General features: G+C 45.8%; 1 protein-coding gene across 1 annotated transcript in view; it reads left to right on the forward strand.

Annotated features, from left to right (window-relative positions):
* Lama3 (laminin subunit alpha 3) overlaps nt 1–14,511 on the forward strand; it is a 231,863-nt gene that overhangs the window by 46,427 nt on the left and 170,925 nt on the right. The window contains exons 3-7 of the mRNA XM_040757846.1: nt 4,912–5,029; nt 5,645–5,763; nt 7,486–7,656; nt 9,610–9,701; nt 12,591–12,706. Of these exons, the coding sequence (XP_040613780.1) occupies nt 4,912–5,029; nt 5,645–5,763; nt 7,486–7,656; nt 9,610–9,701; nt 12,591–12,706 (616 nt within the window). The remainder of the gene's footprint in view (nt 1–4,911; nt 5,030–5,644; nt 5,764–7,485; nt 7,657–9,609; nt 9,702–12,590; nt 12,707–14,511) is intronic.

The following is a 14,511-nucleotide window of genomic DNA, read 5'->3' on the forward strand; positions in this document are numbered from 1 at the left end:
GGTTCAAGTCTTCATTACTTAGGAAGAATGCAGGTGCCCTTGGTATGGGTTTGTTTTTCTATTCTGGGCAGGTTGACATGAGGGATGAAGGGTATACATGCCCTCACAGGTAGAGGAGGACTTGTGAGAGGTTTTAAGAAAACACCCAGAAAGCCTCTGATGGTCTGTTTTCATCACCATTGCAATGGAGTCCTCTCAGAAAGAAATGCTAGGGTCAGGGGTCATGTAGCATTTTTTTGAATCATGTCTTGACAGTTTATGGAATGTTCTACCTTACCCTCTTCCAAGTGAGCAGTTTCTTCTGGGACTCAGTAAGAAGCTAAGAGTGCTTCCTTAGAACTTGACCAAATATACCTTTCTGATGAGAGGCAAGTGACTGGGTTTTCCAGCACAGAATGGGGGCAAATGCAGAGATAGGAGTGTTCCTGTAAACCGCCAATGGGAGCACTCTGTGGACCAGGGCTAAAGGGTCAGATTGCAGACTGGCTGAGTTATATTTTTATCACTGACTCTGATGATGTCTTGAGGATGGGCTCTTTATAAAGTCCTTCAACACAGTCACCACAGGGAAGTGTTTCATTCCACCTGCATCTTCCCTTCTCAATGAAGAACAAAACGTCTCAAGCTGTTTAATGCCTGGAAGTAGGATCAGCGTAAGAGTGCTTCACCTGTGCCAGATGGTGAGCAAACAGCCTAATAAGGCTGTGCAATGTTCTCTGACAGGATAGCCAGCCTGTAGGCTAGACTGTGGAACCGTCCAGAATATCAGATGAATAATAAAAACACAGAGATAGATATTGGGGTTCAGACTTCAAGCTGTTCAGGGAAGCAAAGCAGCCAGCCACTAGCTCTTACCTCTACCTCAGACTGAAGGGGTGATTCACTGAACCTCAGATTCCATCTCCAGACTGCTATGTTCTCCTCAACGTGGCTGGAGACTAATTCTCACATGATACCCTTTGCTGCTTTCTAATATATAGTTCTGGGATTAAAGGTGTGAGCTTTGTTAATCTTTTAGACTGATTCACTCTCGTGTAGCCCTGCATAGCCTTGAACTCAGAGAGATCCACCTGCCTCTGCCTCCTGAGTCCTGGGATTAAGGTTGTGTGTCACCACTACCTGGCTCTGAGGCTAACTAGTATGGCTGCTGGGACTAAAGGTGTTTATCACCATTGCCTGACCTCTATGGCTTGTGGTTAGCTTTGCTTTCTGAACCCTCGGACAAGCTTTAATAAATCATAAATAATATATTATCCCAATCTGAAATGTTACTGTTGAGAAAGACAAAACAATGGCGTGTTGTGTGTGCGTATGCGTGTGTGTATGCGTGTGTGCATGCGTGTGTGTGCGTGTGTGTGTGTCTGTGTGTGTGTGTGTATGTGTGTGTGTGTAAAATGTGAACAGCAGGTGGATAGGCAGCCATTGCATATTGCTTTTAGATTTTCCGTAGGTTTGCAGACTATTCAAAGTAAAGCATTAGCAAAAGTCATTATTAAAATGTTTCTTTATGTATCAGCGTATTCTCTCATTAAATTAGAATACCCAAGGATAACCTTCTTGAGGTTCACGCTGTACCTGTGTACCTGCCAGTATCTGCTTCTTGAACCCAGGAGCAGTAATACTGCTTTTTAAAAACTGGTTAATGCATGCATCCATTCAAACGTCCATGTATGACTCTATTCATAGCAAATATTCAGTTCAGGAGGGTCCTGAGGTGAATAAGCAGCTGGCTGGAGTGAGCTGCCATTCAGTGGTTTCGTACCGCTTCGCCTTGAAGTCTTCTCAAGTCAAAAGGCTTCTAAGTGTCTTATCTGCCTTATCAGAACATTATTTACAAGACTACTGTGTGTCTCCTAAGAGTCAAGCCAGCATTAGCTTGTTCCAAAAGCTTTTGAGAGGAAATTACAAGGTCACAGTCTTTAGCGATTTTCCTCCCACCCCTTGTCTTTGCCCCCCAAATATTCACTTGCAAATGCCCTTTGCTCCTGACTCCCCACTCCTGTGCCTGCTGTTTTCTAGTTTTTGGGGGGTCTCTTGTTTGTGGTGGCTCTCAAAACTCAGTCATGTCTGCTTTGAAGTGTTTTCAGTGACGGGAGACCAAGTCGGCAGTAAGAGTAAGTTGTTTAACAGAAACAGCCAGTTAGAAGCCTGAGTTGTGCTTTTCAGTGACCAATCAGGAGCAAGTAGACCCTGCCTGCTGGCTTGCCGTACCTGAGCCAGTTTGTGAGCACTCGGAGGAGACCACTCACTACTGCACATCAGCATTTGAAAGTACAGACGTTAGAGGGGTTTGCCGCTGAGCCAGAGCAGCCTGCAGGAATGGGTAGCAGGTTTCCACAGTCGTGATGGTGGTAGGTCCCTGTCACATGAAAGATAAAAAGCCCAGAGACTGGTGTTGGGTTTCAGGCTTCAAGCTGAGGATCAGAAAAGCAAAGCAGCCAGCCACTAGCTCTTAAATGTACCTCAAGCTGAAAGGGCTGTTCTGTCCTCAGCGTGGCTGGAGAATAAATCTCCCATGAGCCCCTTTGGTTCTTCCTTTTATACCTTGATAGTGCTGGGACTAAAGGCGTATAATTCCAAGTGCTACGATCACCTTTGGTTGAGCTGTTTCTCTTTAGGACTGGATCAATTTTGTGTAGTTCAGTGTGGCCCTGTACTAACAGAGATCTGCCTGCTTGTCTCTGGAGTCCTGGGATTAAAGGTGTATGCCACCACCACCTACCTCTGAGGCTATCTAGTGCGGCTGCTGGGATTAAAGGTGCGTGTCACCATTTCCTGACCTCTATGGTTTGTGGTCTGCTTTGCTTTCTGTACCCACGGGGAAACACTAATAAGTCATGAATAATGTATCACCACAGCTCCCTCAGACCATGCCAGTGCACTGAGAAGTAACTGCACCCTGCCCATCACCAGAGCACATGCACGAGTGAGCCGAGGAACCTCAGAAACAGGTCCCAAGACAAAAACCAGGAGGGTCACCTTTTAAAGTGGGACATCCTGTCTGGTTGGTGCTAAACAACAGTGGATAGACCCAGGAATTCGTTAAATTAGGCCCAGGTAGTAAGTTCACACGACAAGCCACACCCCCATCTGCTCACTGAAGTCTCTCCCTCCTTCCCACCCCCATCTCTGTTTTTCCCTTTCCCCCTTCCCTCAGCAGTATCTCATGACCAATCAGACTCCTCCATGCCATTATTTGTGAGCTGGCTCGCAGGACAGAAAAGACTCATTACACAGGACATTCAGGGCCATATAGAGAAACCCTGTCTTGAAAACAAAACAAAACTTTCTCAACTGTAATTGTTAATATGGTATATGTTAATATGGGGGTATTCTGTCATTTTTTAAAGTGTAAAGAAATTTGGAGATCAGAGAGAGAGAGAGAGAGAGAGAGAGAGAGAGAGAGAGAGAGAGAGAGGGAGGGAGAGAGAGAGAATATAGATTTGGGCTTTGAATTTAGAGTTTGAAATGTTAATATTTGATAATAGTTCTTAGACTTTATCACACACACACACACATACAGAGAGAGAGCACATATTCCATATAACTTAAGTTTAAAACTCCTACTGTTGTTGTTACTATTATTACTATGATTTTGTTCCTAGAGATTGAACCAAGGCCTTGCATGTATTTTACTATTGAATTACCAAGTCTTCTCTTGTAGTATTTTTTTCCGAGGAAAGAGGACCTCACAGAGTCTAAGTCCTTTCCTTCCTGCTCCCCTCCTCCCCAGTAGATGAGCTCATTGTTCTGGCTCTAGTGGGCAAGCTAATGTCTGTGGGGCACCAACTCAGAAACCCTCTGTAGAACCTGGTACTTGTGGTATGGTGGGGATAGGGTTTTGGAGAACAGGGAAGGTCTTTGTTCATTAACATGATAGTGCAAATTTGTTTAAACCTATGTTCTGCTGTCATCTCTCAGTGTCCCTGGGGTTGGTTCTACTTCTTTCCCTCTCTCTTCTGTATCCTTCAGGGACGCCCAATTCCCTGTGTAGAATGGTACACTTGAGTATAGCCTATGCACATCCTTAGATAATCTATAAGTGACTTTCAATACCTAATATGATGTAAGTACTTGTTCCACATTGCATTGGCAAAGACTACAGACAAGAATAATGCACATAGTACCAATGTGATACCCTCCACCCCAACGGTTTTGATCCTTGGTTGATTGACATTTTGGGTATAGTAGCACCAGTTTGGAGGCCTGTGTCATTACAGAGCTCACATTTCAAAGCAGATGCGTTTTGAGGAAGGGGACTGGGGAATAAACCGCAGACGCTGGGCCTTCTTGGGCTATGTCTGGCCATTTAGGAACCGGAGGTGAAGAGAGCAAGGCCAGATCCCAACTTCATTTCTTCCTATGTTTGTGTCATTGGTCAGAGGGGAAACAGGAACAGAGGAGACCAGTGTAGATGACACAGGGCAAGAGCTGCTTCAGTCTCAGTCTGCACCTGTGGTCTCCCCAGAACCATAGGGACGCCTTAGAGGACCTCCAGCTGTGCTGCTGGTTCCTGTTCCTCAAAAGACATGATGCTCCATTCTCCGTACTTACTGCCTGGCTTCTGATACAGACCACGAGGCTGTGCGGGCTGGCTGAAACTCAGGACACATTGGTGAAGATGTGACAATGATAGTGACCATAGGTACTGAGAGGCAAAGAAGATGATGGGGCTTTGGGAGTAATAATCTTGAAAGGCTGCAGCTAAGTAGGGATGTCCACCTGGCGAATAGAAAAGGGATCTGCATCTTGTAGCCTTGGGACTCACCATCCTGTAGAAATAGTCAAAGCTTCAGACAAAGCGACTTTCATCTTTTCTTTTTGGTGGTATTGGGGATTGACCCCTGGGCCTTTTGCACACTAGGGTTATACTCTCAGTCCAGACAAACTGTATCTCTCTTGCTTTTCCAGCTTTTCCACGTGGCCTATGTTTTAATCAAATTTGCAAATTCTCCACGCCCTGATCTTTGGGTCTTGGAAAGATCTGTCGACTTTGGAAGCACCTACTCACCATGGCAGTATTTTGCTCGTAAGTAATTGTGTCTTCTGTGCTATTAGGGGCTTTGGTTATCTGAAACAATTTAAGACTATGGATTTAGTTTTTTTTAATTGTCTCAGTATGACTAAGTAGCGATCGAACCTCCTAAGTTGTCCACAAAATACCCCCATTTCTCAGTCATGTATGCACTGATTCTAAGGATGCCTCATGCAGAATGGAGGTTGCTCCCACTTTTATAACAGTTTTCTTCCTACTGGTGGGAGGTACCTGTAAATCAACTGTGACTCATGTTCTTGCGTTAGGATCCTGGGCTCCATGCTGCTCAGTTTGAACCTTTTGTCTTTGCTAACGTGGTATGTAAGTGCCTCTGGACCACATGACCAATCAAAGTGGCAGCAATTTGTTTGGAGGGTAAAGTTGCCTATTCGAAGCATGAAGAGTTAATAGCATATCTTCAATCATGGTTCCTAAATGAACTGAAATAACCAGGTATTTCTTTTTCATGAATTAAAAACTTCATCCTAAGCGTCCATCTAGAAGTCCAAAAAACTTCTTGGTTCTTCCTCTTAAGGAAACACAAGGCACTGGAAGTGATCTAGAAGAAAACATGCATTATTTGGTAATGTTCAGCTGTTTCCTTTGTAGATTCTCGAAGAGATTGCTTAGAACAGTTTGGGCAGGAAGCAAACACAGCCATCGCCCGAGATGACCAGGTGCTCTGTGTCACCGAGTACTCCCGCATCGTGCCTCTGGAAAATGGCGAGGTAAGTGGCTTTGGGAGGCAGCTGGGTAGGACAGGAGGACAGGAGGCTATGCCATTGTACTCCCGGGGAGAAAGCATAGACTAAGGAGGGAAGTAGTGCTTTGGAAGAAATGGAATGAGTTGGGTTGGAAGTTCCGTTTGGGACTGAATTCTCCCCAGGAAGTTAGGGTTTGGAATCCAAAGCCCACAGATCTCAGAATTCTCCTGATGGTAGAAGGCCGTGGTCACTGGTAACTGGTGAGGATCTCTGCTGACTTCTCATGAACTATTTCCAATAAGACAGAGGAGGGTGGAGCAGGAGGCTGTGCTAAGCCCCGGTGAAGGGACTGGTGTCACACAGGACACCCAAGACCAAGTTCTCAGCACAAAGGAGCTTTACTTGCCCCAGAGGGACAAAGGACAGGGAATAAGAGTCAAAGACAGGAGAGAGGATGAGGGAGAAGGGGAAAGGAAAAGGGAGAGGGAGGAGAGATATTTGTCCTGGAGGGCTGAAGGACTGCCTCTGGATAGAGAGGCCCACAGGAAAATGGTGCTTTATAAAGGGAAACAGGGGAACTCATGCTAGGATGAGGTGTTTAATTTTGATTGGGTCTGTTTAATTTTGTGGGGGTTTTTGATTACTGAACTTCAATACTTTGATAGCTGGACCTTGGTGGTCAGCCTCAGGATGAGGAAGTGACCAAATAAGGGAATAGACCTTGGTGGCAGTTTTAGGAATGCCATCTAACAGTTTTTAGCAAGGCAGAAAGGTTGGGAGATAAGGGCAGGCTAGCCAGAGCCATGTTTGCCATGTTCGGGCTGGCTAGAGTCCCTTCACCTGGTCCCATTTGATGTGTAGATGTCAGCTTTTAGGGAGAAAACAATTGTTCCCTTGGTGTTGCATTGGCCCTGCTGTGAAATCAGCCTGGCTGTTGCTATGGAGAAGGACAAACAGAGATGTGGCAGAAAGGGAAGAATTCCTGGACAGTAGCAAGAATATAAACAGACTTTCAAGCCATCTCTTGTTAGGAGTGTGAGATCTTACTTAAGTAGGTCTACCTAGCATCTTCTAGCTGGTGAACAGCTCATGTTCAAACCACTGAGGCTTGGACTTCATCAGCTGAGACAGGAAAACTGAGCCATTGTTCTGGTTCACATTTTAACAGCATTTAGAGCAGTGGTTCTCAACCTATGGGTCACAACCCCTTTGGGGTTTTAAATGACTTTTTTCACAGGGGATGAGTATCAGATATCTTGCATATCAGATATTTTTACACTATGACCCATAACAGTAGCAAAATTATCGTTTTGAAGTAACAATGAAAATGTCCTGGTTGGGATCACCGCAACATGGGGACTGTATCAAAGGGTCACAGCGTTAGGAAGGGTGGGAGCCACGGCTTCAGGTCTTTCCAGGTTTGCTGCCTTGATGCAGCTTGACAGGGTCACTTCCTCGTGTTTGCAGACATAGCAACCTCTCCTCAACATTTCATAGTGCTTCCCATCCACAGCCTCTGATAGGTCAGGTGTAAGAGTGCCGTGAGAATATCTTCACAGAGACCAGGTTTAAATGTAGAATCGAGAGCTAGCCAATGTTCTGACCTGTAAACTAGAGGTTAGACCCCCTCAGCATGTCCAGGGGCTCCTTCGAGAACCAGGTGCTTGGGGGACCTGTGCTATTTTAGTGTCTCATTGCTTTTGAGAAAAGGACTTACTTTGATCCGGAGTGTCTTTTTTTTAAAAGGTGGTCGTATCCTTGATAAATGGTCGCCCAGGTGCAAAAAATTTCACTTTCTCTGACACCCTGAGGGAGTTTACTAAAGCAACAAACATCCGTTTGCGGTTTCTCCGAACCAACACCCTCCTTGGGCATCTTATCTCCAAAGCAGAGCGAGACCCCACCGTAACGCGGCGGGTGAGTAACGTTTTGTAAGCACCCAACAGGCTGTGTTTTGTTCTTTGTTTTCTTTGACAAATAAGTTTTTCTGAGTACCTTTCTCAGCCAGTGAGTGGTAACCCAACCTGGTGACGTAGCCCTGCAATCCGAGCTGCTAGGGAAGCTGATGCAGGAGGATTGCAAATGCCAGGCCTGATTGGACTGCAGAATGAGTCTCAGGATAGCCTGGGCAGCTTAACTGTCCATGTAGCTCAGGGGTAGAACCCTGAGGTTAATGGGAAAGATAAGAAAATTGTTATATCCAAAAACTGATTGTAGCCAGTCTGGTCTTGGTGCAGACGGGCTAACCCTTGTAGTCAGTAGCCCCCAATGTCAGAGACTTAAGAAGAACAAAGCTTTGTCCCTTACTCTTGTCACAGTCCGGTGTGCATCAGCTGGTGAGCTCAGCTCCATGACGTCACTCTGGGTACCAGGCTCCTTGCCTTTAGCAGTGTCTTAGTGTCCTTCTTCAGGTTCCCTGCATCAGTTCAGCAGATGAAAGAGAGAGGGAAGAGAAACCCACATGCCCCAAGCTACAGAGGCCACTTCCCCTGAGATCTGGCTCTAGTGTAGACCCTCCTAGAGAAAGAGGCTTCACAATGAGACCCTAGTGGAGGAGAACATGTGGTGGTGTGGTAAACTCTGCACTCTGAGGAGATGTGAAGGAACATCTTCTGTCTTTGGGACAGAGCCGGCTCGTAGAAGAGGTGACCTGAGCTTGCTCTTCTCCTGCAAATGCCTCCTAATGGCGAACCCAATATGAAGCTAGAGAGCCCGAAAGCCTATGGCTGTTGCCAATATAGAGGTCAGCCCAAGGGCAAGGGGCACCTAGAAGGCTAACTGGAAGATGTCCACTGTACTTACTAGAGTTTGGGCATTTTATGTAGTTAATAGAAGAGAGGTTGGAATCCTGGGAAAGATTTGTTACAGTTTTGATCATTTCCAGAAAGGTCAGGTACCCTGTCTGTAGGTGGCTCATCTGTATTTCCTATGTTCTTTCTGAACCCCTGGGTAGAGGGGGGCAGTGATAAGGATGAACTAGGCATTCTGAAAAATTGCAAGGCCTCAGCTCACCACTTCCCTGTGCTTCCAATTATCTTTGTGAGTGTTGCAAGATTTGTGTGCACATGTGCATATGAGTATGCATGTGTGTGCATGTGTGTGTGCGTGCGCATGAGTGTGTGCACGTGCATGTATGTGTGCACCCATGTGTGTGCATGTGCGTGTATGCACACATATGAGTATGTGCATGTATGTGTGTGCCCATATGTGTGCATGTGCATGTGTGTGCACACATATGAGTGTGTGCATGTGCATGTGTGTGTGTGTGAATGTGTGTGTGGTCTGGTTTAGGGGCTGAGCTTCTCCTGGGTCTGCTGCTGACTCTGGCTGCCTTTGGGAGTTTGAACTCTTAGTTTTAGCCTCTTTGAACATGAATTAGGAAGGTTCCAACCACTGCCAACAGCTGGTAGCTCCTTCTACAGATGGATCTGATCCATCTTAGGAAGTATTTTCTCCCTTCCTACACCTTGGAGGAGAAGTTTGCACACAGTAGGGACAAAACTCATTTTTGGTTGATACATATGCTCAAAGTATAAACAAACTTAAAACACATCATCTCATTCCAGTAGGCTACACATATGATTTTCCCCCATAGGTAATTTTCTTCCCTGTGTTTAAAGCATTTGATGGTTTAATGGACACATCCTGAAGGCTTTTTAAAAACTAAAGTTGATTTCAGAATGCATTCATTTTGCAAGACAAGTTACAAGCAAATGTGGCTCCCATCGGTGTTCCAGTCAGCAAGGAGAGACAGCACACGAGTGTAGGATAAAGGAAAAGTTGAGTCAGCCCTTAGGCGGGTAGAGGCTAGGGAGAGAACTTCTGCGTTGCAGCCCCTGGAAGCTGGCCACCCTGTTTTCTGTCATGCAGTACTATTACAGCATAAAGGACATCAGCATCGGTGGGCGGTGTGTCTGCAATGGTCATGCGGAGGACTGCACTGCTGACAACCCTGAGAAACAGTAAGTACAGTCATCTCCCTCCTCACCTTGCCATGAATGAGCCTGATTGTTGCTGTGGATATGCACACTCTGCTAACACAGGTTCTAGATCTCGACAGGAATGTTTCAGAGTCCACGATAAGGAGGTGTGTGTGTGTGTGTGTGTCCGTGCGTGCGTGCGTGCGTGCGTGCGTGCGTGTGTGTGTGTGTGTGTGTGTGTGTGTGTGTGTGTGTAAACTTTCCTTCCAGACTACAGTGGGTCCATGGCAGACATGACTAATCAATCACAGCATCACGGCACACTATAGATAATATGGAATACCGCTACCAAATCCCCAAACCCAAGACCATGCTGGACAATCACAAATGATTTTGCATTTATTTTTTAAATTTTTAGAAAGTATTTATTTCATTTTGTGTGTCTGAATGTTTTGCCTGCATATATGCCCAGTGCCTGAGGAGTCCAGAAGAGGGCATTGATCCCCTGAGACTGGAGTTACAGACAGTTGTGAGCCACTGTGTGGACTGAGAACTGAACCCAGGTCCTCTGGAAGAGCAGCCAGTGCTCTTAACTGCTGAGGCATCTCTCCAGCCCCCCGATATCCAATAATTTGGGGTTTCTATCATGTTTGACAGTCGCTACCTCAAAATGGAGTTGGCAGCCAAGGTGGGAGTTCATGTTAGAGCTTGCCTTACTGTGGACATCCCGCCTTGCAGAAAATCTTTCATGACTGCCATGTGGTCAGACAGCCTTCAGTCTCATTTAAGTTCTCAACATAGAAGAGTTCAGCAATGGCAATCTGGCGTGAAACTCATGAAATCTGCAAGTATGAACAGGAAACCAGCCTCTGCTTGAGGTGGCCCAGTGACTTGATGGAGGAAGCCCATTTGGACAATCAGTGAAGCTAGTTCTGGACAGAATACAGTTTAACCAAGAGCATTTACCCTCCTGACCTCACTATGTGGATAGGAGCATGATTTTGGGCTTTTTCAGCAGTTGCTAAACAGGAGAAGTCTGCTCAGGTTCACCTTTGCTGTGAACCTAAAATGTCAGCTGCTGGGGAGAAAATGATGGTATATGTTAGGTTAGATAAGATGGAGGGGCCGTCACAGGGCGTTGGTGGCGCAAGCCTTTAATCCCAGCACTCGGGAGGCAGAGGCAGGCAGATCTCTGTGAGTTCCAGGACAGCCTGGTCTACAGAGTGAGTTCCAGGACAGCCGCCAAAACATTACAGAGAAACCCTGTTTCGAAAAACCAAAAAAAAAAAAAAAAAAAAAAAAAAAAAAGATGGCGGGGCCGTCATGAAAAGGACTGTCTAATCGATTAGGTTGGAAACGTTTTTGCAATAGATGCAAAACCAAGTGCTTCCTCACCTTTAGCCTAGGTGGAGAATCAGTACAGAAAGGGCTTGGGGACATGATCACTGTCCAGGCAGACACTGTCCAAGTAGGAATTGTCCAGACAGGGCCCAGGCTCCTTTCTGTGTTGTGCTGAAAACTTCCCTATGAATGTAGTTCCTCGAGCAATGTCCCTTAAATATTCTTTCAGGCCAGCATGTGCCAACTATTTCATTGGTCCTAAGCTGAGACCATTTCTCTGATGAGACCCCAGGTGGTCGCCAGCTGTCATGCCAAGCCTGTTACGTCCATATCTGTGTGCCTTCGCAGACTGTAGCGCAGGGAGAAGGATGGAATCTTCCTTCAGGAGTGTGACTATTCAGTCCTGCCATCCTTCTCTCTGCCTCTGACAGAGGGCTGTAGGAGTCTCTGGAGGTCTGCAGGAGCCTGTTCCACAATGGCTTTGAGTCTTCTTTGAAACACAGATGAGTGGGGACTCAAGCACAACCTTCCCATTCCAATGCTGAGGGCTGAGACAGATGGAAGATTCTCAGTTTTACCGCCTTTGCCTTGTCAAGTGATCTCAGCTACGTGCCCTGCAGTAGAGCTGGGGCAGCCTGTGGGAGCCTCGTGCTCAGAGAGATTTCCAGTGGCTGTCTCCCTGTCGTCTCTGTGCTGGGGGAGGCTGGGAGTACACAGTGTTAGAAGTTCTTTTCCCAGTATCACTCCAGGTTTCGGTGAAGATGTAATTCTAAATGCATCCTAGGAAACTTAGTACCTGCTTACTCACTTATTCTTACTCATTTATATTTATTGTTTTCTGTAGCTCAGGCTAGCCTGGATTCTGTCTATCCTTCAGCCTCCATGGAGGGGTGATTACAGTGTGAGCCACCATGCCCAGTGTTGTTCAGTTATTGAAACATAATGTGCTCGAGGAGAAAGAACTGGCACTTCCAGGTCAAACTTCAGCTTGACATTTGCTGTTCTGCTATCACCACTTGACCTTCGGCAAATGCCTCACTATTTGTCTCTTAGTTTCACCATCTGTGCAATGGGGATGATGGGGGAGGGGCTTGTATGCAGGTTGCTTTGTTCTGATATTGGCACAGTGATTGTGCTGTGCATGTATTATATGTCATGTTTGTGTACAAGAACAGAGAATTTTGTTTGGTTTTGATGCTGGGGATTGAACTCATGACCTGTGCATGCTCAACTAGCAGGAGTATAAAGTAAAAATTGACACTGGTTCTGGGTGGTGTAGCTCGGTTGGTAGAGTGCTTTGATCTCCAGCACCACATGAAGCCAGTGCCCCATAAATGGGATAGGTATATATGTATATATATATTTGGGAGGTAGAAGCAGGAGGATTAGAAGTTCAAGGTCTTCCTGAGCTACATAGTGAGTTCAAAGTCAGTCTGGGATAAATGGAGAACCAATCTCAAACAAAACATCAAATCAATGCAAGCCGAACAACTTTTCAAGCCGAGAATGCCGCGGCAGGATTGCCCTGAGCTTGGCGCCACACCTACAACAACTCTTCAGTTACCAAATGTGCTTTGTCTCCGTTCTCAGGTTCCGATGTGAATGCCAGCACCACACCTGTGGGAAGACTTGTAATCGCTGCTGTGCAGGCTACAATCAGAGGCCCTGGCGGCCAGCTGCTCACGGGCAGCTCAGTGAGTGTGAAGGTGGGTGCTGAGTGGGGCCCCTCTCCTCTCCACCTGAGGACTCATAGCTAGTGTGTCCTGAGGCCACAAAGACGATGCCATTGCGCCAGTTTTAGAGACTCGGGTAGATATCCCAGTAGATGCTGCGATCAAGGGTTGTGGAGACCCCAGCATGTCCTATATGCTCCTCTACATACAAGATTATGAGAAAGTTGAACGTATAGGTTGGTCACAGTAAGAGATAAGCAGCAACTAGTATTACATAGAATTGTGATGGCACCAGACTGATAGACTGGCCAGCATCACCGTGTTTGCCCTTGTGAGCCTTTATTGAGTAAGACAAGGGTTAGGAACCTGAGACGCAGTCACCTTGACCCTGCAAGGCCATCTCGTCACCAGCGCTAGTCCAGGTGACTCTTGGGCTGGGAGCTATAGCAGTGAAAAGACAGCCTGCTCCCGTGCTGCACTGCCAGTGGGCACACAATCTGAAACACAAACTGTTAATTTTTGTGACTCTTCATTTAATATTCGTAGACTGAAGGTAACAACTATGGAAAACGTAAACACTGATAAGAGAGACCCAGTGTAAGGAAAACATCAGACTTAAGAGGAAAGCATCCTCAATTCAAATATAAGAAGGAAGAGAGATTCTTAGGTGTGTGCGATGCTTTCGTGTGTGGATAGGACTGAGTGCTTTAAGCTGCCCGTCTCAGCATTTTTAGGGAGATAGAGGATAGAGACTACAGCTGTCTTGAGGGCTGAGGGCTGGAGGAAGAGACGAGAGAGGTAGTTAAATCCCGGTGCACAGTAGCTGTTGCTGATTAAATCGTGTGGAAAGTGGAAGAGATCAGATAAACGAGAAAACAAGGGAAAGCTGCTTTGAACTTGAAGGTGTATTAGAGGAGGTGATGGTTTTCGACAAGCTCCATGGCATCTGCCTTAGTTACTTTTCGTGTTGCTATGATACAGTTACCAACAAAAGCAACCTATAAAGGATGGCCCCCTCCTTCCATCTTCTCATTGTAACTGGATCTGCCTTGTCAGTTTCTGAGAAACACAAACATTCAGACCATATCATGGGGCTACTATGAGCATTTTAATCAGATAGCTTAGTGGTTGTATTAGGCATACTTTCACTAGAGTCAAGATTATATCTAATTTTATGTTCTGATCTTTTTCATTGATTTTTTTAAAAAGATATTTTTGGCATTCTTTCCCAATCGTCATGAATTCTCTGGTGTCACTCGTGGTGGCATATAGTATCATCACAGTAGGAATCCAAGTCAATGTGGCAAGGGGTTAGTTGGGCGCCACCTTGTGCCTAGGGCTGTGCACAGCAAGAGTTAGTTGAGTGCTACCTTGGGCCCAAGACCATGCACAGTGAGGGTTAGCTGAGTGTCAACATGTGTCTAGGACCATGCTCCATCACAAACAAAATATGTGCAGCTCCATCTTGATAGGACTTATAGTCAGACAGATGTGTTGTTATTTATCTATAGTAAGACATTAACCTAATTTCTATTTGTCACCATTATACATAGTCCTGGGATTAAAAGTTTAGACAGATGGCCGAGAATAAACGATTTGGAATCAAAGACAGGATAAACTTCTAGATTTCTTGTTTATGGGTGGTGTAGCCATAGATCATCTTGTAACCTTTCTCCATCTCAGTATTCCTATCTGTGGTATGGGGATAAAGGTACCTACCATACAAAGTAGATTAAATGCAATGATGTATGTAAACATATTTCATAATAAATACAGATCTTGGCAATAGTTTGTAGTAATACCAGCAGTGGCAGTAGTCTGTGTACACGACTCTGATA

The sequence above is a fragment of the Mesocricetus auratus genome, unplaced genomic scaffold (genome assembly GCF_017639785.1).
Source record: "Mesocricetus auratus isolate SY011 unplaced genomic scaffold, BCM_Maur_2.0 Super-Scaffold_100015, whole genome shotgun sequence".
NCBI lineage: Eukaryota > Metazoa > Chordata > Mammalia > Rodentia > Cricetidae > Mesocricetus > Mesocricetus auratus.